At 41.5% G+C, this 26773-nt stretch overlaps 1 protein-coding gene across 8 annotated transcripts in view; it reads right to left on the bottom strand.

Annotated features, from left to right (window-relative positions):
* KCNIP4 (potassium voltage-gated channel interacting protein 4) overlaps positions 1-26773 on the bottom strand; it is a 995976-nt gene that overhangs the window by 194103 nt on the left and 775100 nt on the right. The window contains exon 1 of one of the 8 annotated variants that reach the window (XM_080640385.1): positions 8878-9751. The exons of 6 other annotated variants lie outside the window; for them this stretch is intronic. In XM_080640385.1, the coding sequence (XP_080496511.1) occupies positions 8878-8989 (112 nt within the window). In that variant the 5' untranslated portion in view covers positions 8990-9751. Of the gene's footprint in view, positions 1-8877; positions 9752-26773 lie in introns of those variants that run through there. One more of the 8 variants, XM_080640390.1, reaches the window with a different exon arrangement.

Below are 26773 nucleotides of genomic sequence, written 5' to 3'. Positions count from 1 at the left end.
TGAGCATGAGTCAGTCCTTACGTTCTAAAAAATTTCTCTTGTAACTGTATGCAGTCAGACTGGATGGGGATGGGATTAAAATGAGACACATATATTGATGCAAAGGAATAATCCATCAAAGATGCAGCTGACAAACCCATAAGTATTTGTTGAGCCTCTGTGATACACTTTGTTCTGTTCTGGACACTGGTAAGTCAAGGGAAACTTACTCAGTATGGAGGCAGAGGAGAAAATGAGCACAAATAATTTGATTTGGGAAACAATGCATAAAGATTTGGGAAACAATGCATAAATTATCAAGTGTTATGTTGTTGTACAACAAACATTAGGACTCATTGAATCCAGATTAAAAGGATAGATGATATTATATGAGGGTCGGTTTTGATCTGAGATCTGAGATGGAATGGGAACATATGGATGGCATTTGGTTAAGAAAAGATATTGTGGGAGAAAATAGAATAATGTGATCCAGGAGTTAGAAACTGGGATCAACATGATGTGTCCTTGAAAATGTGAAACTAGGTTTCATCAACCTTTAGTATTTCCCATGAATAGGTTATGCTGGGTGCTAAAAGTATCACTGAGATTCAGCTCAAAGGTCACCTCTATGAGTTTTTGTCTAATGCTCTCCCTGCTGCCCCAATAGAACTGGTCAGTCTCTGCTTTATGTCCCCTTAATCCTTGCACAGATGTGAGATCAGGACAATTTACTAAACCAATTTGTTTGTATGTTCATTTGTATGTAAGCTCCTCTTAGCCAAAACTATGCATTTAAATTCTCAGTTAGTAGCACAGAGCCTGCTACCCAGATCACAGTTAACAACATTTTTTCTTGAATGATTGCATGAATGAGCATGTTTAGTAATAGGTATAGATGTGAAAAACAAAGATAGCAATGAAACTAATTCTATTATAAGTAATTTCCAATATTTGTTGAGCTTGTGTGCCAGCCACTGTGCTAAGCATGATTTTAACAAATAGCATTTAATTCACTTCTCATAATAATCCTGAGGTAGACCCTATTATTGTCCCCATTTTGCATATGAGAGAAATGAAGTTCAGGGTGGTTATATACTTTGCTCAAGACCATGTGGCCTGTAAAAAGCAGAACTGTTAACTTCAAAGAACATGAACTTCCCACTATTTATATAACTTTCATTTTTAGGAGAACCCAAAAGGTTCAGTGTAATACAACACTCTGAGGACCAGTTTACTTTGAAAAGTTGACATGTGTCTTCAACACACCCACTAGATAAGAGTTTATAACCTCAATGAAAAAGGGACACAATGCCATCTTGTCTGAGAAGCAATGAAACCTAAAATGAAAATCAATAAGACAGGATGACCCAAATCATCCTCATCCTGTCTTGCCCCAACATTACTCATTGTGTGACCAAATCATGTGGATGACTTAATTTGTAGAACAACTCCAAATAAACCTAGAAATGTGGAATTAGGGGAAGGAAATGCATTTTATTGAACAAACACATACATGCTAATTCAAATAACTTGCTGATTTGGCAGATAATTTCATCGACCCCCAAAGAGGGCTAGACTCATATCTTCCCAATGAGACCAAGGGCTCAAAAAATTCAGATAAGTTTCCCAAAAGTAATATCTCACCAACCTGAGGCCTCTTTTCAATGGGTTCCTTTATGGCCAACTCTAGTACAGGGGTTGGCAAATTTTAGCAATAGGCCAAATCTAGCCTGCTACCTGGTTTTGAATTATCTTTGAGCTAAGCATTATTTTACATTTGCAATGCTTTAAAAAATAAAAATAAAATATTTTGTGACACATAAAAATTGTATGAGATTTACATTTAAGTGTCCATAAATAAAGTTCTATCAGAACATAGACACACTTATTCATTTGTGTATCTACTGTGTCACAATCACAAAGTTGAGTAGTGAGAGACTATATGGCCCACAAAGTCTAAAATATTTAGGACAGAACAAGCTGGATAATCACTATTCTAGATTAAAGCTCAGCAGGGGCCAAAGAACTCAGTGAGGAGCACACTGCAAACATCATGGGTTTGGCCATTTGGATTTATTGCCTAATTTAATGGTTCTTAAAGGGTGGTCCCTGGACCAGCAGCATCAGCCTAAAGTGGGAAATCACTAGAAATGAAAATTCTCAGACCCTACCATAGATCTACTGAATCTGAAACTCTTAGGATGGGGCCCAGCAATCTGTGTTCTATCAAGTCTTCTAAGTGATGCTGATATAAGGTAAAGTGTGAGAACTCCTGATATAACTCAAAGAATTTGAACATATTATCCTATCTTAACATAATTATAAGAGATACATGTATTGGCTCCTATGTATATTCCAAGCACTGTGCTAGATATTTCACTTATACATTTTTATTCCATTTAACAGTCTGGAATGGTTGGGCTTATTAGCCTCAATTCACAGAAAAAGGAACTCAAGCTCAGGAAGGTGAAGTAACATGTTTAAAGTGACCGATTAGGATTTATACTCAGATCTGTCTGCTGTATAGCCTATACACCTGCCCCTCATCTTACTCTGCTCTCTTCCTCATCATGCATGATGACAAGAAGCTCCTGACATCCTGAGGGAGCTGCACTGGTCTATCACCTAAGCCTTGGCATTCTCTTATTGAATATAAACAATTTCACAAAATATCAGCATCAGACAAGACTACTTTACTTGTGACTGATCAAGATAAAAACAAGGTCGCAAAAACATAAACTTTGTCTAAATTACAAAAATGACCAAATATCCCCAATCCTAGCAGATATAGCTAACTTCCTTGCCAATTACAGCTTCAGCCTCTGTCTAGTCTTCACTACTTATAGATATGATTTTAGACGCCCAGTCATAGAATGTTCCTGGCTTCTTAACTTCATCTACTCCAGAGCAAAGCCCTGTTTCTTAAATTGTAATCTCCCAACACAAGCTCAATTTCAATAACGTCTTTTTAACACCCAGTTACTGAGATGCCCCACAATTCTCCGTGATGTGTGTTCTCCCTCTCTGCAAAGAGTAACAGAGACAAATTGTTCAAACACAAGTGTGTCCCTGGTGATCTTTGGCTGCAGGTCACAGAAATGTACAGACCATTGAAATGTACAATCTCTCCTAGCTGGGGTGGGGAATGGGTTCCCAAAGTAAGAAAAGCTAAAAAAAATAACAGTCCCCAAACCAATCAGTACCAAACACATTGCCAGGCCAGAGCAGATACTTGGTATCTTAAATGGATTAATAGACTCTTTAGGATCAATCAGATTACACACAATGACTTCAAGAAACGGCTTTTATTTTTTAAATTACAGTTGAAATTCCTATTTTTAGCTTTCAATCTGCCTGTTAAAGTCTTTTGATCCTTCAACTCATCACATTTCCACTGTCACCATCTTTGTGCAACCTTTTCTGTCATCTTCCAACTTGATGATGGGCTGGCCCTTTTCTTTGAGTGTTTTAAAGGTCTTGCTTCTTCTCACCAGACACTTTAAGTCTTGAATTAGTTATTTATGAGCTGTTTGGTCTCTAACCAATTTGAAACTTCCTAAGGACAGTAAAATACCCTCATGTCCACTATTCCCCTTCATATAGCAGGGGCATAATACATGGTAGTTCCGTTTCAGTTAGAAATCTAAGTTTCTTTTTTCTAGTTATGAAATTGAAAGGGCTACTTTTCCAGCCAAATCAGAGTGCATCTCAGCTGGGCGTTTTCATCTCACTGCTGGATATCTCATTTGAAATGATTTTCCAGGGCCACGGGGTTCTTATGAACAGCAGCCCCTGATGCCTTTGGAGTGTGGGTATCTGTAATTTTGATGTGAAATCTTACTAGTAGAAAAAAAAAGAGTAAAAAAAATCATAATCAACTAAACAACAGTTCCTGGCCACTGGGGAGACTTGAAGGAGGCCCAGGAGCCCCTCAATTATGGAGCTTCAGTAGAAGTGCACCTTCTCTCTCAGTGAATGAGAGTAAATGATGCTCATGCCATAATTTTTCTGAGTATCTTCTAAACACCATGCATTGTGCTAGACAACAGGGTTAACTATTTAGTTAAGGGAAAGAAATAAAACTGTGTCAATTCCCCTTTGCACTTTATTGGTTATTGTTCCTGGCATTTCACCTGGTGTGCCATGTCCCCATGTGGATCTTGTGCAATTGCCTTTCTGTCATCTGAATTTGATAAACTTCTCTTCATCCATAGAAACCCAGCCTAGAAGTCACCTCCTCCAGGGACTTATTTCTGATCCCTTTGATCTCTTCCTCCAGAACTTAATTACTTTTTATTGTTTCTTTTATATCTTAGACTGACTTGTATCGATCTATCTACCAAAATGCATTTTCTTGGTTTCTATTCCCATCTCCTTATACAACTGAGAGTTCCTTGAGAGTAGTTACTATCTGTAATTCATATTTATATCCTGGGTCTAGCAGAGTGCCTAGGATATTTTAGATAATAAAGAACTATTTTTAAATTCAAACCATTGATGAAACACAAATGACAAAGTATTTGGGATGTTGGGTACATGGAAGTTTATTACTCTATTCTCTATACTTTTTGTGTATAAAATTTTCCAAAATAAAAAGTTCAAAATAATTGAAGACCTCATAAGATGTGTGCTATATCCATTAGAATTTTAAAGTTCCCACCATAAATGGAGCTTCTATATTTATAGCTATGACCTCTGGGTGCCCCACATTTCTTTCTTTTCTCATAAGAAATATATGTAAAGTCACACAATGCTGCCCTGAAATAAAACACAGTTATGCCATTTTAGAACAGGTGCAGGCCAAGGATATTATGTTAAACATGAATTTCTGGGGGGAAATTGAAACTGCCCCTTTATACTAAGTATTTTATTGAGGAGGGTAATCTATGGATGTTTGCCCTTGTCCCTCACCTGAATTGTCCCAGAAGCATAACTGGATATGCTTCCCACTCTCATACTCTGAACTGGTCTTCACATACTCCCAGGTGGACCCACCTAACACTGGTCTGTCACATTGCATCCCAAGTGAGCCATTCAGCCACATGTCCCATTTCAACAGTCCCATTCCCAGGTGCTACAAGCCACTGCCCTTATCCACAAAAACTCCAGGTCACAACCCAAGCTCTTTGCTTAGCCTAGAATGCTCTCTCCCCACTCTCCAATTCAGGAAATCGTTCACACACTGCAATGTCCCATACAACTGTTACTTCTCCGTGAAGCTTTCCCTTGAGCCCCTCCCAGTGTGCACCACTCCATCTGTGCCTCTGCAGGCCATTTCTACGACTTATGCCCAGCACTTACTTCTTCTGTCTTATTTGGTAATTAGTATCCCTCACTAGAATGAAAGCTGATGGGGGTACATTCCTTTAATATTCATCTTGCAACTCTCTCAGTCAATGCCTAACAGAGAACCCTGTGCATATTTAAAATTCAATAAGACATATAATACATGCTAAGCTGTGAAATGAGATTAATCTTGTGAGTATTCTTCCTGTTTCCCTTATGAATACTCTGCTATGTGTAAAACCTACAATCATTATATTAAAATCCCATTAGTCATTTTAATCCTTTTTATAAATTGCTTTTGCTTCTTAAACCTTGAATTTCATTTGAAGGAGAATTGTGTTTTAAATAGGGTTTTATCAAAATTGGAATCTAATTTAAGTAAGAGCAGAAATGTTTCTCTTAACTCCTTCTATCCATAGCTAATTCTCACTAGCCATTGCAAATGATAATACTAAGGCAACAGTGCTTCATCCCAACACTATGGTGGGCCCTCTCATTCAGACAGACTCAGAAGTATTTTCTAAGTTAATCCATGCAAGGAGTCACACTAGGGAAAACACTCTATAGTATTATCAGTGAAAAAGCATTGCTTTCTAAGGAAATACAAGTTCAATGTTGTTTAAAAGAAGCTCAGGTTTCTGCTCTGGGCCACATCTTCTTCACTTCTCCACCAAAAGGAATGGCTGATTCCCTGGTCTTATTCTGAGCTGTACTTTGTATGCAGTATAGTCTCCGTGAAAAGTTGAACAATCTACATTGAGATGGATCTTATTGGTCATTTTATCATTTATAGGTAGAAAGGATGAAGAACCTCATAATCTAATATTTTGTGGTTTGCTCTTTATCTGCCCTTTTTCTTGTTCCTACACTTGGCTGGTGATCAAAAAGTCTAAGTTCTATTTCTGATTGGATAAAACACAGACAGGGGCCCAGGCCAGAATTCTCATATCTTATTAGTCTTATAATTGGATTCTACTTGGACTGGCCATTCATTGCCATTAAATATGAGTCACAGATGGTTAAAATATCAGAGCACCTTAGAGGAAAGGAGGTCAGAAGTCCACTGGCTTACTTTTGTTCTAATCCTCTCTCTATGATAACAATTGGTGGCTTGGTGATCTGGCTTAGCTAGCTTACATTCCATGCTTGGCTCCCATACTTGGGTTGGGGTCAAAGACTTGTAGGAATTAAGTGGCTATTATGTGACCTTATTTCATATGAATGCATTTCCTTCAAATATCTCATAGGGTGTCAGTGGGCAGTTCAGGAATTCAAGAATTCACTAATTTTTCATGTAAGTTCTCATGAATTATCTTTTCAATATTAGGGAAGAGGAATAAATGAAAAGTGTATTGTAGTAGGAAAAGAACATAGGGTTCAGGAGTCCATGGTTTTGGTTCTGTCTCTGTTCCCAGTTAGTTTGCCTTCTGATAAAACGGTTAACCTGTCTAGGTTGTAATTATCTCCTGTGTGAAATGAGAAAGTTGGACTAGACCACCATTTTCTAACATGTACTTCAGAACAAAAAAGTACTCATTTGTCAAGTAAATGTGGGTTATACCTCAAATATTGTATAACCTGCATCCTTGTATTTTAGCATGATCAAGGCTTATACATTGAATCCAGTTTGCCTAGCTTTCTGGACATTTTACATAATATCTATAAATATGTATGTACATCTACATATATGTGTGTATATAGAAATATAGGTTCATACATGAATATGGACATTATTTAAATATGAATATGGATACCCATCCCAATAGAGATTTTTCAGTCTAGCTTAAAATTCTGTGCTTCTAGTTGGGGAAACCTACTTTTCAGATTGTTGGAACTCATACTAGAAGTTTTCATCTAAAAACCTTCAAGTTTAAGTGACATGAAACAGTACTTAAAGAAGAGAAGCTGAGTCAATGGTAGGGTTCTTAAACTTAGGGCGTTCAACTTTAAGTTTCTGCATCATCAACATTGGCAATAAAGAACTGTGTGCTCTCCCACAGTGCTATGAAATTTAACTTCCTCACATAACTCCATGGTGCTATGGAAGTTACTTTCCTCACATACCTCCATAGTGGTTCTCCTGTCCATCCCACATCATCTAGCTCTGAATCCAAGCCACCCTGAGTATAATGCACTAAAATTGGGGGCTATGCCTCAACTGAGTCCAGAGGACAAAAACTAATACAGTGATAAAGTTAAACAGAAGCAAATTATCCCACTTATAAAAAATTAAAGTTATTGGATCTATATTTTCTTCTGACACCAACATTAGTGCATTAAGGCAGAAATCTCAAAATAATGCAGATTATTGTTTAGCACTTGGATAAGTTAGCTATGCAGTGTTCTCCTTCCAGGAATCAAATAAAATTACTGTACAATGTGAGTAGAGGAAGAAACTAACTTCTGAGCCTTTTAAAATCCCATTACAATATTATTCTCATGTATGCCTAAACAGAATCTGACAGAGAATTCTTAAAAAAAAAGGTATAAAAATTACATGAGAGCTTATTATATTCTTCTACTGGTCTAAACAGTTAGAACCCAATGAACCCACTTTATAGAAAAAATAAAGGACTTTATGAAGATAAGATACATTGATCTTTATTAACATATTACCAGAGACATGTGTACTGGATGTGGTTTTAGGATGATGTAATCTTAGAAAGACTATAGCACAGGCAGGCTTAAATATTGCCATCAACTTCCAGCATTACACACAACATGAGAAGCGAATATTCATAAATAACTCGGCAATGAAAGATCATATCCTTACTAGGAAGAAATATTAGGACATGTTTAAGAACTCCAATCTTTCACCTGAGAGAAAAGAGAATGTGGACATGAAATTGACATCACATGATAGAAGTTGAAATGATTGAAAGTATATTATTTCATTAGAAAATTATGTCATGTGTATTTCACACACACTCAAATTGTTAAAGCAAAGTTAATCAACTTTTTTATTTTCTCATCTTTGCATAATAAGGTTGATTTTGGTAGTAATATTAGATGGATAAAATATTTATTGGTAGCAACAATGCTGTCCTGGGTGTTTTGTTCTCAGACACATAAGCAAAGTGGCTCACTGGGAAATGTAGGAAGAAACACTTTTGCAAATTAAGCATCCAAAACACGTTTTTGCTAGCACCAAGGAACTCAATTTTAAGCCAAAAGCTTATGCATTTTATATCATAATCAACAACCCAGCTCCACTCGCCACCTCCTAACTAATGAGGCACACATAGGTATTTCACTCACAAATCAGGGTATAGGATGGAATTACTAATGACATCAAGGAGTGGTAGCAAACATGAACTTGACAACCAAAAGCACAATCTGTTTTATCATCCCCAAATAGAATCCTTACTTCTATTATTTATATTTAACCCACAACATCACCCTAAACGCAAAAAGGTTGCAAGAAAGATAATGGCACCAAACCCCTCCCCTCCCAGTGTAGAATATCTGGGTGAACAGCAATGAATTGCTCTAAGGCAAGCATGCATATTTTAAAACTTTCACACTGGTTATTCAGCCTCAACTTCTGCAGGGTCTGTATCCACTTCTGAACCAGACCTGACCAAGGGCACACACTGGGAGCGACCACTTTACCTTCCGAAAAATCAATCAGTCCCAGCAAATGGAGCAGCTTCAGAGATGCACATATAATCACAACAATACCCACTGTTTGCAGTCCTTCCGACTCCCACTCCAGGGTCAGCATCCTTTGAGAGGGCAGAGCATCCCAGCCTCCCGACCCCTTTGGAGTGGAGGGAGTTAAAGCGAGAATCCCAGCAATGTCTGGCTTGGAACAAAGACTCCTGAGGGGGCAAAGTGAGCAGCTCTTCTCAGATGCACGGGGCCAGGCAGCGGGCCCCCGGGCTGAGCACCGACCTGGGCTGAAGACCAGCCTCTCATGCTGATGCTGGCATTTGCCTGCTGGGGTCCCCCAACCACAGCGCGCGCCGGACTCTGCGCTGCATCCAGCGTGTACTTGGACTTCAGAGCTGCCAAAGAGACATCTGTTGGAAAACTGGAGACTTTGCTGTGTGGGTGGAGAGGAGGGACACTCCCAGGAAACTTGCCCCGGAGAGCACAGCGAGGCCCCACACGGAACAGCGCCGCGGGGCTAGGCAGGGCTGTCTGCGCTCCAGTTTGCTGCCTGGGGAAGCTGGCGAATGTCCCCTTTCTGTCATAGAGCAGCTGCTCTCTCTTCCCAGAGCTTGCACTGCGAGAGAGCTCAGCCTCCCTCTTGGGATGCTAGGAGAAATCAGTTCCAGGGGCTGGTGACTAGACCCTTTTCTGAAAGCCCCTGTGGAAGTCCGTAGGCAGTTTTCCCAGGGAGAAAAGTGCAGGAGCCAAAGCATCCATGATTCAGTGGCTTTGTCAAAGGTGAGCATCCACGCTGCCTCCCACCTGCGACTCCACTGGGACTGTTGTGGAGGTCGCTGACACACAGGGAGACTGACTTAGCCCTTGTACTTACAAACTTGCATGGTGGAGGGTGGGGCCGAGCGGAGCCCCCGTGAGAACACTGGTGTTCAGTAACTGCCCCCTGGAGAGTGAGTACCACTGGCATCCTTTGAGGTCTTGTCTCCAAAGTTTCACCAACTTCCCTGATGATAAATATCACCGGGTGCTTGTTAAAGACACTGTTTTCGTCTGATTCAGAGGACCGTGGAGTTTGTGTTCTTAAACTGGAAACTGGGTGGTTCTCAGGGAGGCGAGGGCTGTGCCTCCTCAAAGGACCCCACAACATATTTGATTCCAAACCAGGCAAGCAGCTCAGGCGTGGTCGTGCACTCTGGGCTGTGCCAGGACCCCACTGGCTTCCTCAGGCTGCCTGTTCCCTGTGCTCTGCTGAAGCCCAGCCCCATTGGAGAGAATCAACAGGGCATCCTGTGTGTGAAGGACTGTAGCCCCTGGAACTGACTGTGAAGCAAAGGGCGTATGAGCAATATCTTAGGCCCTGAGGGCCATTGCCTAGTTTTGCTCTTTTCTTGCTGTGTAACTTTCTGCAAGACACTTCCCTGAAAGCAGTTTTATTCTGCAAAGTTGCAATTATAATACGTTAATGTTTTATTTAAATTTCTCCATTTAAAGAGAATTACGGTAATTCAATATTCATAATAATAGTTAATATTTACTGAGCCTTGACTTTGTGCCCATCAATATTAGAGCGATTGATCAACAACTAACAGCCGTCCAGCTCATTTTTTAAAATTAATTTTTTTAAAAAAAATTCTTGTTGATTTCAGAGAGGTAGGAGAGTAAGATAGAAACATTAATGATGAATGAGAATCATTGATTGGCTGCCTCCTGCATGCCCCACACTGGGGATCGAGCCCACAACTGGGGCATATGCCCTGACTGGGAATTGAACTGTGACCTCCTGGTTCATAGGTCTATGCTCAACCACTGAGCCACACCAACCAGGCCCCACAGCTCATTTTATAGGAGATATTAACTTAAGTGCCAAACTTATGGGCACAGCACTTAGTAGACAATAGGTATGTATTCATTCATTCAGTTCTTCATTAACATTGTTAAGCTACTACTATGAGCTATGAATGGTACATGAATGTCAAAATGGCAAATACTGCCCAAACCTATCCTTTGGGGACTTACAGGTTAATAGGGAAGGCAGGTATTAAATTGGATGTGCTCAATAAATGCACCAGCACTTGAAGGCAAGGCTTTGCAGGGAACTCTGGAAGCACAAGAAGGGAGAACCAGATGCACCTGGCGAAAGGTGGGGTGGGGATAAGAAGGAAAATACTGTACGGAGGAGGCCACCATCACTAATGGTAGCTTTTATCATTATCGGAAGTTGTACATCAGACACAAGCTTTGGGGTTCTGTCACTTTACCTTGTTCTGTCACTTGCTTGCTGTGTGAGTTTGGAGAAACCACTCCATTTCTGAGTCTCTGTTTTCGAAGTTCAAGATGAGAATGTGGCTGCCTCCTTCTCATGGTTGATGTGACAGTAACTAAGATGTGGAGAGCTGCGCCCAGCCCCTGGTGTCCGCTTACTCAGCACATTGTAGTTGTGGGTTTTGTGACAGATTTGCTAGCTCTTTAGGGGCTTGGCTGGGCTGAGATGGATGAAGTGACTTTGCTCTTCCCTGGTCCTGACACTCCTCCCGGGCCCTAGGTCAAGTTCTTGTCTTCTCCCCATCAATCCAGTCTAAAGACATTCCACACCAGGAAAATACTTAGATCGCCATGTTGGCTCTTATAATGGTGCTTTTCATTTTGGGTAATTTACTAATGGGAGATGTCTTTCTATCAATCTGCCCAAACCCCTGTCCATCTGAATATGTTGTTTACGGTTTAGGGTTATGTCCACAAGCCAGGGAGGCTTCGGGAAGCAGTTCTCAATAGCTGATGGGAAAATACATGTTTTAAATAACCATTATCTGAAATTCCTGCCCACATAAAGCTAGAGGAAGTCAAAAATAAGAAAGTAACAGAAATTAATTAGGTCAAGTCAACTCTGTCTCTTTTAATCATACATAATACCACTTTAGAGTTGAAAAACTCAAAAAACAAAGATATGGAATTAAGTGACTTGACCAAAATCACAGGGCTAGAAAGTAGTAATTCCTGAATTGAAACATTCCTTAGTCGGATTCCCAAATTTATTCTTCTTCCTTAATACCCCTCAACAGATTTCAACAACTATTTTTCAATTGATCCTTTGATTTACAGGGTTAGGCAAAGTATTTAAAATTTGCCACATCCATTTTCCAGGAGAGAAATCCTAACCATTATTGAAAGTCACATAAATACCTACAGATATGATTTTGTTGATTCCAAGCAGGACTTCCCTTCAGGACAATGGAATTAGTACAGGATCCACAGGCTGAGAGTGTTAGTGACTGAGCCCTTCCCCACCTATTGATTTCCCTTTACCACTGCTTTTCTGAGCTCTTTCTGTTGCCTCCACTTACAGGATCTCCTGGCTCCCAAAGGATACCGCCGGCTCTTTCATATGCTGTCCCCAAAGCAGGATTTTGTAAGGCAATAGTACTGTCAAATAATTTCACACATCATCTGAGAACTTGAGAGAAATGGCGGAGAACTGGGCAGGAGTGTTTTTCTAGCGACATTTTGGCAAAGAATAGTTGCCTGCATATTACTTAACAAAAATAATTTCAGATGGCAGCTCTATCACTTAGTTGCAATAATTTGCAAACTCCACCCCTATTTGTTGTATTAAAATATACCCTGGCTGTCCTCCTTCCCAAGATCACCCTTTCATTCCAAAGGAAAGGAATACCAAAGAGATAAACTAGCATTTCCTTCCCACTTATCTCTAAGTCATACTCTGTACTTTCCTTGTATAAACTCATTCAGTCTTACCGCAAACCAGAGTTAGGTGTTATCCTTATTTCAAAGAAAAATAAAAACCAAAGATCATTGAGATTAAATTATTTCCACAAAGTCACATTTAATAAGGGGCACAATCAAGATTTGTATCTGATTTACTCCAAAAATAATAGCTGATAACATTTAGAGAGAACTTATAAATGTCAAGCACTATTCTAAAATCTTTACACATATCTCTATATATAAAACCCTAATATGCAAATAGATCGAACAAAGGAACAACCAAACAATGGTCACTGTAATGTGCGCTGACCACCAGGGGGTGTGCGCTGAACATGGCGGGCATCGGCAATAGGTGGCAGAGCGTGGAACATGGTGGGTGTCAGGATGGTGGAGGAGGTGAGCGGGGCACCAGACCAAGGCGGGGCATCGGTCACTGTCATCGGGGTGAGCCTCTGGTGGTTACTGAAAATTCTTTGCTCCCTGCCCAAAGCTCACACCCACTCCATGGTCCTGCCCAGAGCTCACACCTGCTGCTGGCCCTGATCGCCCCTGAGGGCTTCTCCACCTTCCCCTGCTCCTGAGGGGCCATCAGGGCCAGCAGCCACCTCTTGACCCACTGCCAACAATGGCCCCCTCACACCCGCTGCCAGTACTGGAGCTGCCACTCACACCCACTGCCGGCACCCGGTGCTGGTCCAATTGCTTGGTGCCGTCAGCAGGTGTGAGCAGCGGCTGCCCACCCCGATCACCCCTGAGGGCTTCTCCACCTCCCCCTGCTCCTGAGGGGCAATCCCACCGCTCACACCCACTGCTGGTGCTGACCCCAATGGCTTGTGCCATCAGCAGGTGTGAGCAGGTCCAGCGCTGTCAGAGTGTGGAATCGGCAGTGGGAGTGGGGCTGCCAGCAGACAGAGGACCGGGGCTCAGTGGGAGGTGCTGGGCGGGGGTGCAGAGGATGCGCCAAGACCCGCCCTGTGCCCCCCGCAGCTTTGTGGCTCACAGTTCCTTTCAAGGTGCATGGATTCGTGCACTGGGCCCCTAGTTCACTAATAAAGTTAAGAGAAAACTGTTAAAGTTAGATTTACCTATCTACATATTGTATCTAAAAAATATAGATGGAACAACAATGCATGTAAAAACTAGTTAAGTCAAATTTATATTTAAGGTTATTAGTTTATATCTGTATAAATCTTTAGAGGTCATTTAAATATTAAATAATCCAATTATTTTATTTTACAGATGCTTAAAAGAGGTGCAGAGAACTGATTTGTCAATCAAAGGATTTGGAAAATGAACAATATTAGTTTGAGTCCATGGTTCTTCATTGTTTTTGAATTATTAACTACATGGGAAATCAGGATAACAAATTAAAAAGTTAAAAAATTATTTCTAAAATAAACATTTTCTACTCTCAGTCACTAGGAACTAAGAGAAGCAAGACATCAATGTGATTGGCATCATCTAGAAGGCCCCATTGAAAAGAGAAGCCTAATCTAGGTTTTGAAAAATAACTGAGTAGAGGATAGAGCAAGTAATGTGGACAAGGTTGGCATGTGACCTTTGGTGTCTCTTCTAGTTTTAGGATTTTTTCACCTTCTGGTGCCCTCTATTCTACCCCCAACCCTTTCTTGTAACCTAAAGGATAGCACATCTCTTTATCTTGGGGTTTCTCAATTATTTGGAGGCATCTCTCAGTGTTCTTTTGACAAGCTTTCCACTCAAACACGACAGGATTCAAGCTATCTCACTTAGCTTCAGGGCTCATTCTGAAAGATTAGTAAATGCATCTGGAAAGGATTTATTTAAAATATGAATATGGTTGCCTATTAAACAATTCAGGATTCACTTTCTGGTTTGAGTGGCCCAATTGAATCAATGATGTGATGGTGATGGTGGGAGAATGCCTTCCACTTTAGGAAAATTTCTGCAACATTGCACCTAATGTATCTTGAAAAGAGTTATCCTGTATTTTATGATCCAAGCATGTGCAGTATGTGATCTTAATATAAACAAACTAATAGATGATTTGGAAATACAGCTAGAAAATGTCATAAAAATATATTCTTTCCCTATGAGTTACATTTTTTGTTTGTTTTCCTGCTCTAATTTCCTTTTCCTGGACCCTCATGCCTAAACTGAGTGGATTCTTGGGTTCCCCAATTTAATATGTCAGAACATTTGGCTCACATATCATGACCCTTTTCATGTGCCCTCTCTATAAAAAGTGTCTGCCACATACCACTCTAATGAGCTGGCCTTAGGGTGGTGATTACAAAAGATAATCATAATTATTATTCTTATCTTTATTATATTATAACTAGAGGCCTGGTGCACAAAAATCATGCACGGGGGTGTGTGTCCCTCAGCCCAGCCTGCACCCTCTCCAATCTGGGACCCCTTGGGGATGTCCAACTGCCCGTTTAGGCCCGATCCCAGTAGGATTGGGCCTAAACGGGCAGTCGGACATCCCTCTCACAATCCAGGACTACTGGCTCCCAACTGCTCGCCTGCCTGCCTGCCTGATTGCCCCTAACCGCTTCTGCCTGCCAGCCTGATCACCCCCTAACCACTCCCCTGCCAGCCTGATTGATGCCTAACTGCTCCCCTGTCTGCCTGATTGCCCCTAACTGCCCTCCCCTGCAGGCCTGGTCACCCCTAACTGCCCTCCCCTGAAGACCTGGTCACCTCCAACTGCCCTCTCCTGCAGGCCTGGTTGCCCACAACTGCCCTCCTCTGCTGGCCCGGTCACCCCTAACTGCCCTGCCCTACTGGCCTGATCGCCCACAACTTCCACCCCTGCCAGCCATCTTGTGGCAGCCATCTTGTGTCCACATGGGGGCGGCCATCTTTGACCACATTGGGGCAGCCATCTTGTCTGTTGGAGTGATGGTCAATTTGCATATTACCTCTTTATTATATAGGATGAGAATTGCAATAATTTTAAGTCATTACTATGTGATAGATGGTGTATAATATGCATCATATCAATGATGTCACTGAATCATCACAACATCCTGATAGGGTAGGTAATATTTTTAACCCCTTTTACAGATGGGGTCACTGAAATATAAAAACATAAGTGCCTTACCCAACATTGTGAAAGGGATCAGAATAGAACACTCCAAAATATGCCATTTTGGCATAAGGATTGTGTTGAGCTAAAGGTGATTAAAAGTCTGCAGATGCAGGAAGAGTTCTCTGCCCTCCTTTTATCTAACTAAAAGCAGAGCACACATTTCCCTTTGTGAACCTGCCTCCCCACCCCCCACCCTGTGCCAGGAATCAGGGAACAGCTGTTATCACCAGAGATAGAGAGGCAGCACCAAGGTTAAGTCTGCATAAACAACCATAGCTAAAACAACCCTTATCTTCTATTAGTTTCCCCCATATATTTCCTAGTCACTTTTTCAAGTTATCATCCCTTGAAATTCAAACTTCTTTTTTTTGTTGTTAAAATGACATATAAGCTCCAGAGTTTGCTTCTTTGAATTTCACTTCTTTTCTTTGAACTTTCATGCACATAAGTATTAATCAAATTGTATATCTTTTCTCCTGTTCTCTGACTTTTGTTAGTCTAAATTGCAGGTCCCAGTTACTGAACATAGGAGGATAGAGGAAAAGTTTTTCCTCCCAGACAATTGGTAGAAGTCAGAGTTGAAATTTAACCACAGAAATTCTCACTCAAGAGTTGTTGTTCTTACATCCCTGGGGAGGTATTTGTAAAGATCAGTATTTTTGTTTTGTTTTGTTTTTATTGTGGTCCCACTAAACAAAGAGAAACAAGATTTAAAATGCAAATGGTATCCGGAAAGGTAGCAAGTGGTAGGGCCTTAACCTCTACTGAAATGTAAATGTTTAGTAGCAAGTTCTTTACTGGAGCAAGGTCAAGAAATGAGATGTGGGGAAGGAGGGGCTCAGAAGAGAAGTGGGAGGATGGAGGGAAGTTGAAGTAAAGAGAGAAGAGTGGAAGAAAAGGGGGAGAAAAAAATGAGAGGGAGAAGAGATAAGTGATTCTCTGTGCCAGCCACCATGATAGATTCAAGCTAAATTCAGCCTGTTTTCTGCCTGTGGGATTCTCAGAGACTGGCAGGGAGAAGGGATCTAAAATAGGATTTTAAAAGGATATTGAAAAGAGATGAGCAAGGAATTATTTCCCCCTGAATTAGTCCCACCTCCTCGGTCCATAGTCTCTGGGTTTCTTTAACTAGACATGCATAGTAGCTCATCAATTCCACTTTCTCAGCAGTAGCTCCCAATGACCTCAGAAACAGAGCAGGTTTATAAGTGTGACCAATGGCATTTCCATGAATGTTGCACTGGCTCTAGCCAGGCCAAGGGCCCCGCCTTCAATGTCTGTTTCTAGGCTCTGGTGACTCCTTCACTTGGGGCAGGACCCTGCTGCCGCAGATACATCACTTCCTCAGCTTGTTCTCTCAGTTCTTAGGCACAGGATTCCCGTAGATTGACCTGGGCATTCTCAGAGCTGCACTGGCTCATTTCCTGTTGCACAGCAGCATTTCGGAAAGAGAGCTCAACAGGTCTAGACTTAAACGCATTCCAGATCTCCAAAGACTCTGGATGATTATCTGGATCATGTCTGTATAAAGTGCTGTAAAGACTATGTGGAAAGAAAATATTTGTAGAGTTCTCAAGATCCTTCTCTGAGAACACTTCTAAAGCCCCCTTATTTCTCTCTCTCTCTCCCTCTCTCTCTTTCTCTCTTTCTCTTTTCTCAGACACCAAACTCTAGAATTTTGTTTTTTAAGTTTAAATGGTCCTTGATTTAAGTATAAGCACACACACACACACACACACACAGTTATCACGAAGACCATTTCTTTGATCTCCAAAAAGAGAGCTAGAAAGGGAATGGTTTCTGAGAATTACATATTTCCCAGAACTTGCTGTCAATCAATGTTTTAGCTTGATTGACTCCTGCTAGAGATCACCAGTTTTCTTGAAACACTATTATTTCAAGAAAATTACTGAAATGCTGTGTTAGTTTTTTATTGCTGCTGTAACAAATTACAACAAAGTTGGTGATTGAAACAACACAAAATTTCTTATCTTACTGCTCTGGAGGTCAGAAGTCTGAAGTGGGTCTCTGAGGTGTTGGCAGGGCTGTGCTCCATTAGGAGGCTTAGGAAGTAATCTTTTTTTTTTTTTTTTTTTTTTTTTTTGCTTTTTGCAGTTCTAGAACCTGTCCACATTCCTTGGCTAGTGGCCACCTCCACCTCCAGTGCCAGCAGTGGCCAGTTGAGTCTTCCTCAGGCATTATTCTGAACCTAACCCTTGTGCCTCTTTCTTTCATAGATCCTTGTGACTTATCGGGTCTGCCTGGATAATTCAGGATCATCTCCATATTTTAAGGTAAGCTGGTTGGCAACCTTAATCCCATCTGCAAGTTTAATTACCCTTTCCATGTAACCCAGCATTTCCATACGTCAGGGGATTAGGATTTGGATGTCTCTGGTGGGGGGGGGGAGCATTAGTCTGCCCAACACACGGTTATCCTATATAATAAAAGGCTAATATGCAAATCGACCAAACAGCAGAATGACTGGTCGCTGTGACACGCACTGACCGCCAGGGGGCAGACGCTCAGTACAGGAGCTGCCCCCTGGTGGTCAGTGCACTCCCAGAGGGGGAGCGCCACACAGCCAGAAGCTGGGCTCATGCCTGGCCAGCGCAGCAGCAATGGCGGGAGCCTCTCCTGCATCCGCAGCAGTGCTAAGGATGTCTGACTGCTGGCTTAGGGAGTGGGCCTAAGTCATCAGTCGGACATCCCCCAAGGGCTCCCAGACTGCAAGAGAGCACAGGCCAGGCTGCGGGAACCCCCCCCCCCCCCCCCGAGTGCACGAATCTTGTGCACCGGGCCTCTAGTAACATACAATTTACTTGTAACAGTAGACACTCCTTTAGATTAAAAAAAAAAAGCTAATTCTAAATTGAAACCCAAAAGATAGAATCTAATTAATAGGAGCAAACCACTTGCAATATATTTGCATGAGTGTATATGTTTGCGTTTAATATAGGGAAAAAGGACCTTGTCTTTGAAAAGGAAAGGGCAACTTTAATTGGCCCTCTTATCTCTGAACTTCCCATTTTTTCTAAGAAAGGACTCCGAAGATAGTACATTTTAAGATATTAAAAAGGAACATCAAACAATTTAGAAGATGTAGGCTAATGAGGAGATGGAGGGACACTCTACTTTATTTTAGCCGTCGGAAGCAATTAGATACAGAAGGGGTTTCCTGAACCCAGCACTAAACTTAGAGTTACAGAAGGTAGAACCCTGGAATGGACAGACTGCGATAATGTTGCTCTTTACAGAATTTCCGGGGGGGTCACAGAAATTAATGGAACAGGAGGTGCTTCCTAAGCAGAGAAAAGACACTCACAGGCAACATTCTCACTAGCTGGCCGAGACACTCCAGGATGGGTAAGACTAGGAATGAAGTAAGATCATCAGCTACCAAGGTTTTCATTTTTAGTTAAAGTTGTCAATGCTCTGAACTGGAGAAAGTCACAGATCATGTCTCAGAAAGACTGCTTCATGGCAGTAACAAGACTGTGGAAAAGGAGGGGCTTTCTCCTAAGAACACTGCCTTTAAATGGGCTGGTATCTTACACACTTGAGTTAAAAAAACAACTCAAACACTTTCCAAATGCCTGCATTTATCCAGGATTTTGTTGTAATTTTACACATGTTTGCACTTTTGCAGACTTTGCCTCGCTTATTTCCTGTATCAGTTTATTTTAAAAATGAGAGCATTGAGGTTATGAGAGTTTGCCTTATCCAAGGTCACGAACAGCAGCAAAACTGGGTTTTAGGACCAGGTGTTCTGGCTCCATATCTGGATTTTTTTTTTTTCTTCCCTAGGACTTCACAGAATGTGTTTTCTGTGTCAGGTGCTGTGGTAAGTGCTTTACATTGGCGATTTATAAAATGAGAATAATAAAAATGCGTACCTACTGTTATTGTCAGGAGCAATAAAGGGGTTAATACATAGTACAGCTAAAGCCTTCAGGGCATTGCAGAGTACAAAGTGAGTGCTTTCTTTGCAAGACTAATTGTTATTATTTCTTCACCAGCCATCTCTGAACTATTTCTATTACTACACGCATTTGATAATGGAAGAAAGTGGAATTCAAAATGGTTAAGACACAACTGCTGTTCCTCATATGTGACCATGAACCTGTCCTCATTCACAAAGCCAGCCTCACATTGTCTCACAGGGCTCGGTTCTTTGACACATAGCCGCCCCCAGTCTCTCAATTAGTTCTGGTCTTCCAACCAAGACAGAGCCCAAACTAACGGAGCTGTGACATCATTCAATCTTTGTGGAAAGACCCTCAGACTTCAGATGCTGTGGCTCAGGAACCATTGCTTTATCTGAGGACAGTGACCTTCACATAATTTCCCTCTCACTTCACTCATGCATTTCTTCATTCATTCTTCAAATGATTTGACACCGAGTATGTGCCATGCAAGATAGGCAAGGAGTGTGGGGGTTCCCTACCATGAAGAAGCTCACAGCCCAGAAGGGGAGGTAAGGAAGGAATGCCCATAAATCACTAAATCCAGGAAGAATATGAGCGTCCGTGAGAAAGTGTGTTTAAGGTGCAGTGGGAGCTCAGAGTTGTGAGAGGATCAGGGAAGTAGGAGAGCTGAGGTCCATCAGAAATGCTTCACAGGGTCTGTGTTTGACCATGAGTAGTGGTTCAATCATTCCTTCAATGAATCTATATACATGTGTTAAGTGTCTACTATATGTTAAAATATGAGACCCCTCAATCCAATCCAATTCAATGGGCTCCACCTTGAAAATATCACCTCTCTCTGCCTAATTCTCACTAACACTCATCTGAACTTCCTGGTTTCACTCTCACACCCCCACAGTCTGTTTTTTTTTTTGCACAGCATTAGTCTTTATATTGATCTTCAATTCATTTATATTAATCTTTATAGATGAAAGAGTGATTTTTCATATAACTTCCCTGCTTCTAGGTTTCCAGTAGTTGTCTATTCCATTGGGGATAACATTAAAACACTTCACCAAGTATTGGCCTTTCTTTGATCTTACTGAAATCAATTTCATCCTCAACCCCCCCTCCCCCCCACACACAAAATGCCCTCCAAAATCACAGTTCTCTCATCACATGGTCTTTTAGTTCTTTGAATAAACCAAGATTATCCTGCCTAAACCCATTGTGCTTCTTGATTCTTCCATGTGGAAGGCTCTTTCCCTCAGGCTGTTTCCTTCTTATGTCTGGCTTTCTCTCATCACTCAGCTTTAGGCTCAAATGCTGTCCTCAGAGAGGGCTTCCTTTGTCACCCATTCAGAAATATTCTGTCTCCTATCACCACTGCCCATAAATCTATTGAATTGCTGTTTTATTCTCTTCATAAGACTCACTCCTCTCCCTGAACTTATTTTTCTTTATATGTTTGTTATTGCATTCACTTGCTATTCTTTCCACTTGCATATAACACTTCTGTAAGGCCCATTATGAATCTTATTTGTCATATAATCTCAGCATCTAGAAGAGTGCTGGCCCATTAGAGACTTTTTATAACTATTTGTTGAATGAATGAATGAATGAATGAATGGCATATGACAAGGTTCTTTTCTTGTGCAGGGATTTGAAATTACATGAATTGGCCCAGCAATGATCATAATCAGAGATTACTAAGTAACTTCAACTTCTAGTACAGTGGGCTTGAGAGAGAAATCATCAGACTGGGAATTGGGGGGAGGGCAGATAAGGAAGAGGCACACGTATCTATAAGAGAGTTGAATATAGAGCAGTGGTCAGCAAACCGTGGCTCGTGAGCCACATGCGGCTCTTTGGCCCCTTGAGTGTGGCTCTTCCACAAAATACCACAGCCTGGGCGAGTCTATTTTGAAGAAGTGGCATTAGAAGAAGTTTAAGTTTAAAAAAAATTTGGCTCTCAAAAGAAATTTCAATCATTGTACTATTGATATTTGGCTCTGTTGACTAATGAGTTTGCCAACCACTGATCTAGAGGACCTAGTAAATGTTTCTGGGCAGTGGAGTGACATGATCATAGCAGTGTCCTATTTGCTTCCTCTGGCAATAATAAGAACAAAAGCACAATGAAATAAAAAGGAAAGAGACCAGAGACAGGAAGACCAGCGAGTAGGCTGCTGCAGGAGTTTTAGGCAGAGGTCATGTCCGTGGGCAGAAGGGCTGGGCACAGACAGTGGTAAAGATGCAGTGGTAAACCTGGCAGGAGAGTATAAAGCAGGGACCAAGGATAGGAGGCATCCAAGGTGAGCTGATGGTGAAACCTCAGGCTTATGATTGGTCAACATGTTACTGCCTCTGACTAGTGAAAAAATAGAAAAAGGTGGTAGGACTGTAATGAAAGGGTGAAAGGGTAACTAAGGAGTTTGATGAAAGAACTGAAAAATCACGATGTCGGAAGGGCCAGAAAGAAAGCTGCTCTGAGTGGCCCACATAGTGGTGTGCGGACCTCTGCTTGAGAGGGCTGCCCTTGAGGGGGCTCATCTCTAGGCACTCTTGACCATGCCATCTATCTATCTGCAAAGTTCAAACTTCAAAAAATGCATTACTGCTTGGCCGGCCCACCTTGAGTCAGGCAAATACCCCTGTTATATCCACCAATTATAGCCAGGAGGTAGGTCACATAAAGAGCATTGGAGAGTCACTTAATGGTCTGTGGTCCTTTTAGGAGAAAGGAAACTCTTGAGGGTCCACACAGCCACTCCATCACACCCCTGGATGAAATTGGAAGTAGGAACATGCAGGGAGGTGCAGGTAACTGAAGTTTTTATAGAGTTGTGTTTGAGTAACACAAGCAGGGAATGCACAAAGATGCTTAGTTCATGACTTGGAAATTATAAAGTTAGACCTTGGCTGAGAGGCCAGAGCTAGAGATACAAATATTAGATTTATCTATATAAAGGTGATAGTTGAAGTGATGAAGTGAGTGAAATATTCAGGGAAGAGATTATTCAGAGAGAGAGAAACGGAGCAAGGAATTCTAGGAGTAAGAGGAGCTAAGTGTGCCAGAGCAAGTGTGTTGAGAGATCTAAGGAGACCTTGGAGTGAATTAAAAGAAAGGGCTATAAGGAGAGGATTACCATTGTGTTAAATGTAGAAATCCAGTAATTCTCCAAATTAACCCTAGCACAAATTAGTGTGGGGATATTGAAAGTACATATGTGTGCATATGTGTGTGTATTGTAGTGGTGAAAGGAAAAGGTAATGCTTGAAGGGATTTTCAACTGTGATTCTATGCTTTTCCATTCAATCCAAGACAAACCTACAAGTATCACTGACTGTCCAGTATGTGCCCCAAATTGGGGCACATATGTACAGGTGAGCTAGCTCCTGCTCTCTTGGAGCCTACAGTACAATGGAGAATGCAGAGAAGTAAGCAGGCAGTTATTAATTACTTCAGTGAAACCAATGCTGGTTCATCCTGTGGGCTCATTAGATGGATGGATATTTAACTCACACTTAAATCTGTACAGGTTTGCTAGAAAAAACAATTATCATCTAAGCTGAGAACTTAGGGATGAGCAGGGTGAGACAAAGATGGGGAGACTATATCATTGGAAGAGAGAACAGTAAGTTCAACATCTGAAATATGGCCAAGAGCTCAGTGCCCTGAGGAGAAAGGGGCAGAAACAGCACAGAGTGAATGGGCTGAACAGCCAAAAATTGGGTTTCAAGATATGAGGCATTTAAGGTAAGTAGGGCACAGATGACGTAGGCTCTTTAAACGTGCTACAGGAGTTTGTTTAACCTTGAGAGGACTGGGGAACCTGGAAGGATGTAAATAGAACCACAAGAGCATCAAATGTGTTCTTTAGAAAGATCACCATTATTACTGTGTAGAGAACTGATTGGGAGGTGAGTGTGGCTGAACTACAGGGAAAGAGACAAATTGAGAGGCTGTTCCAGAAATCCAAGTGAGAGAGAAATTAGGAATGTGGCCTAATAGCTGAAGAGATTTGGAAGGATGTGAGAGATACAGAGGTAATGGAATCTCCAGATACTTGGAACTGATTAACATGAAAGCTAGAGAGGGAAAGAATCCTGGGTGATGTTCAAGCTTCCAGAAAACAAACAAATAGACAAACAAACAAAACCATTTATCTGCTATAGTTGAAACTTGAGATTATTTGTGAAATTAGTTATATTGTAAGAAACTAACAAATCGCTGCATGTAGGTTTGCAACAAGAAGCACCAAGTTAAGTGACTGTACAATACACTAGTCAGAGATAAGGTGGAAACAAGGCACACACATCACAAGTTGGAATCTGCTAGAATGGGTGACTTAATCTCCCCAGAACATTCATCTCTACCTTCGGAACACGGTCATTAGTAAGGAATGCAGTAAAACAGAACTGAGTATCAGTAGCATGTGAACATTTGTTTACAGCAATGTAAAATCAAATGCTTTTGCTCAGCAGACTCTCCCCACCTCCACCTGACGCAGAATGGCAAGTTGTCCAGGTGGGAATATGCCATCTATTCTATAATGCCAAGTGGGAGGCTCTCTCGTTTTCATACAAATCATAATAAATCCATCCTGCTCTTCCTAAGGACTAACCAGAATTTGAACAATTCTCAGCACATCACTACCACATCCTGATTCAAGCCACTATTTATTTCTCTTTCCTGAATTCTGTCTCTAAGCCATCTCCCAGTTTTTGCCCTCACCTTCCCGTTTTCTATTCTATAGAAAATACAGCCAGAGTAAACCTTTTCAAACATTGGCCCAATCATGTGATTTCTCTGCTTAAAATCTGCCAACAGCTCTCATTTTTCCAAAAATAAAAAGTAAAAACCCATTTACAATGGGGTATGAGTTGTATAGGATAATTTTCTGATCTCATCTCTCATTACTCCTTGCTTACTCACTCGCTCTAGCCACAGCTGTCTGTCTTCTCAATGTGCCTTGATCATCCCAGGCATGCTTCTGTCATAGGGCCTTTGTACTTATGGTTTCTTCTACCTGGATCAGTCTTTTTTTTTTAATTATTATTATTTTTAAATAAATCTTTATTGTTCAGATTATTACAGTTGTTCCTCTTTTTCCCCCCCATAGCTCCCCTCTACCCAGTTCCCACACCACCCTCTGCCCTTACCCCCCCGCCACTGTCCTCATCCATAGGTGTACGATTTTTTTCCAGTCTCTTCCCGCACCCCCCACACCCCTTTCTCCCCAAGAATTGTCAGTCCACTCCCTTTCTATGCCCCTGATTCTATTATATTCACCAGTTTATTCTGTTCATCAGATTTTTTATTCACTTGATTTTTAGATTCACTTGTTGATAGATATGTATTTGTTGTTCATAATTTTTATCTTTACCTTTTTCTTCTTCTCCCTCTTCTTAAAGAATACCTTTCAGCATTTCATATAATACTGGTTTGGCGGTGATGAACTCCTTTAGCTTTTTCTTATCTATGAAGCTCTTTATCTGACCTTCAATTCTGAATGATAGCTTTGCTGGGTAGAGTAATCTTGGGTGTAGGTTCTTGCTATTCATCACTTTGAATATTTCTTGCCACTCCCGTCTGGCCTGCATAGTTTCTGTTGAGAAATCAGCTGACAGTCATATGGGTGCTCCCTTATAGGTAACTAACTGTTTTTCTCTCACTGCTTTTAATGTTCTCTCTTTGTCTTTTGCTTTTGGCATTTTAATTATGATGTGACTTGGTGGGGTCCTCTTTGGATTCTTTTTTTCGGGGTTCTCTGCACTTCCTGGACTTGTAAGTCTATTTCTTTCACTAGGTGGGGGAAGTTTTCTGTCATTATTTCTTCAAATAGGTTTTCAATATATTGCTCTCTCTCTTCTTCTGGGACCCCCATAATTCTGATGTTGGTATGCTTGAAGTTGTCCCAGAGGCTCCTTATACTATCTTCATATTTTTGGATTCTTTTTTCTTTTTGTTTTTCTGGTTGGGGGTATGTTTTTGCTTCTTTGTATTTCAGATCTTTGACTTGATTCTTAGGATCCTCTAGTCTGCTGTTGGATCTCTGTATATTATTCTTTATTTCAGTCAGTGTATGCTTAATTTCTAGTTGGTCCTTTTTCATATCCTTGAGGGTCTCACTAAATTTATTGGCGGTTTCTAGAAGATTCTTGAAAAACCTTATAACTGTAGTTTTGAACTCTATATCCAGTCGTTTGCTTTCCTCCATTTCTGTCACTTGTAACCTGTTTCTTTGTCTCCACATTTTGGCTGCTTCCCTGTATTGATAGAGTGGCTTTGTGTGCTAGGTGTCCTATAGGGCCCAGTGGCTCAGCCTCCCCAATTACCTGAGGTGGACACTCTTGGTGCACCTTTTTGTGGGCTGTGTGCACAGTCTTGTTGTAGTTAAGTCTTGATTGCTGTTGGTATCACTGGGAGGAATTGACCTCCAGGCCAATTGGCTGTGAGGATCAGCTGTGTCTATGATGGGAGAACTTCTGTGCTGGAGGCACCCTTATGGGGCAAGACTTGCTTCAGTGGGGCTTTGGTGCTCACCAAGTCTGCCCCTTGAGTGTGTCCCTTATGGATCTGAGGAGTTGTAATCTGGATGGTCCCACTCTGACCACTGGGTACACTGGCTCTTGGATCTCAAGGAGGTGCAAATTTAGCCTCTGCCTGAAGCCACCCAGCAGGAGCTATGGAGAGATCTGCAGATTCCTCTTCTTTGTTTGGGGTTTGGAGGTGCCCAGATGAGGCCAAGCTGTGAAGCAATGCAAGCTGCTGTGGGGCCTTGGGCCTTCTTTTGGAAGTTCTAGGGCTCTCTGAACCAGCTGCAGTTTGTTAGGTAATTTTAGATTGCAAAGGGCCAGGCCATTCATATGCAAAAGCCTCTGCACACAGCTTGGGTGGGTTGGGGTCTCAGGGAATCAACAGGGTGGAGCAAACAGCTATGGCTGATCCTCAGCCCTGCCCTAAGAGGCCCCTGGGTCTCAGGGTCTCAGTGTCCCGCAGTAATCGCTGCAAGCACCTCTAAGAGAAAGCCGCCCTCGAGTTCCACCCATAGCCAAACAGTCCAGTTTCTCCCTGTATGAGTCTGGGTCCCCAGAGTCTTACCCAGAACTGGAGTTCAGAGCAGTTGGGAGCTTGTGCCTCCCTCCTGATTGAAAAAGACAACCGTGTACTCAGTTGCCAACC

Source organism: Plecotus auritus (assembly GCF_963455305.1).
Source record: "Plecotus auritus genome assembly, chromosome: 1".
Lineage (NCBI taxonomy): Eukaryota > Metazoa > Chordata > Mammalia > Chiroptera > Vespertilionidae > Plecotus > Plecotus auritus.
This window is presented reverse-complemented; position numbering and strand designations above follow the sequence as displayed.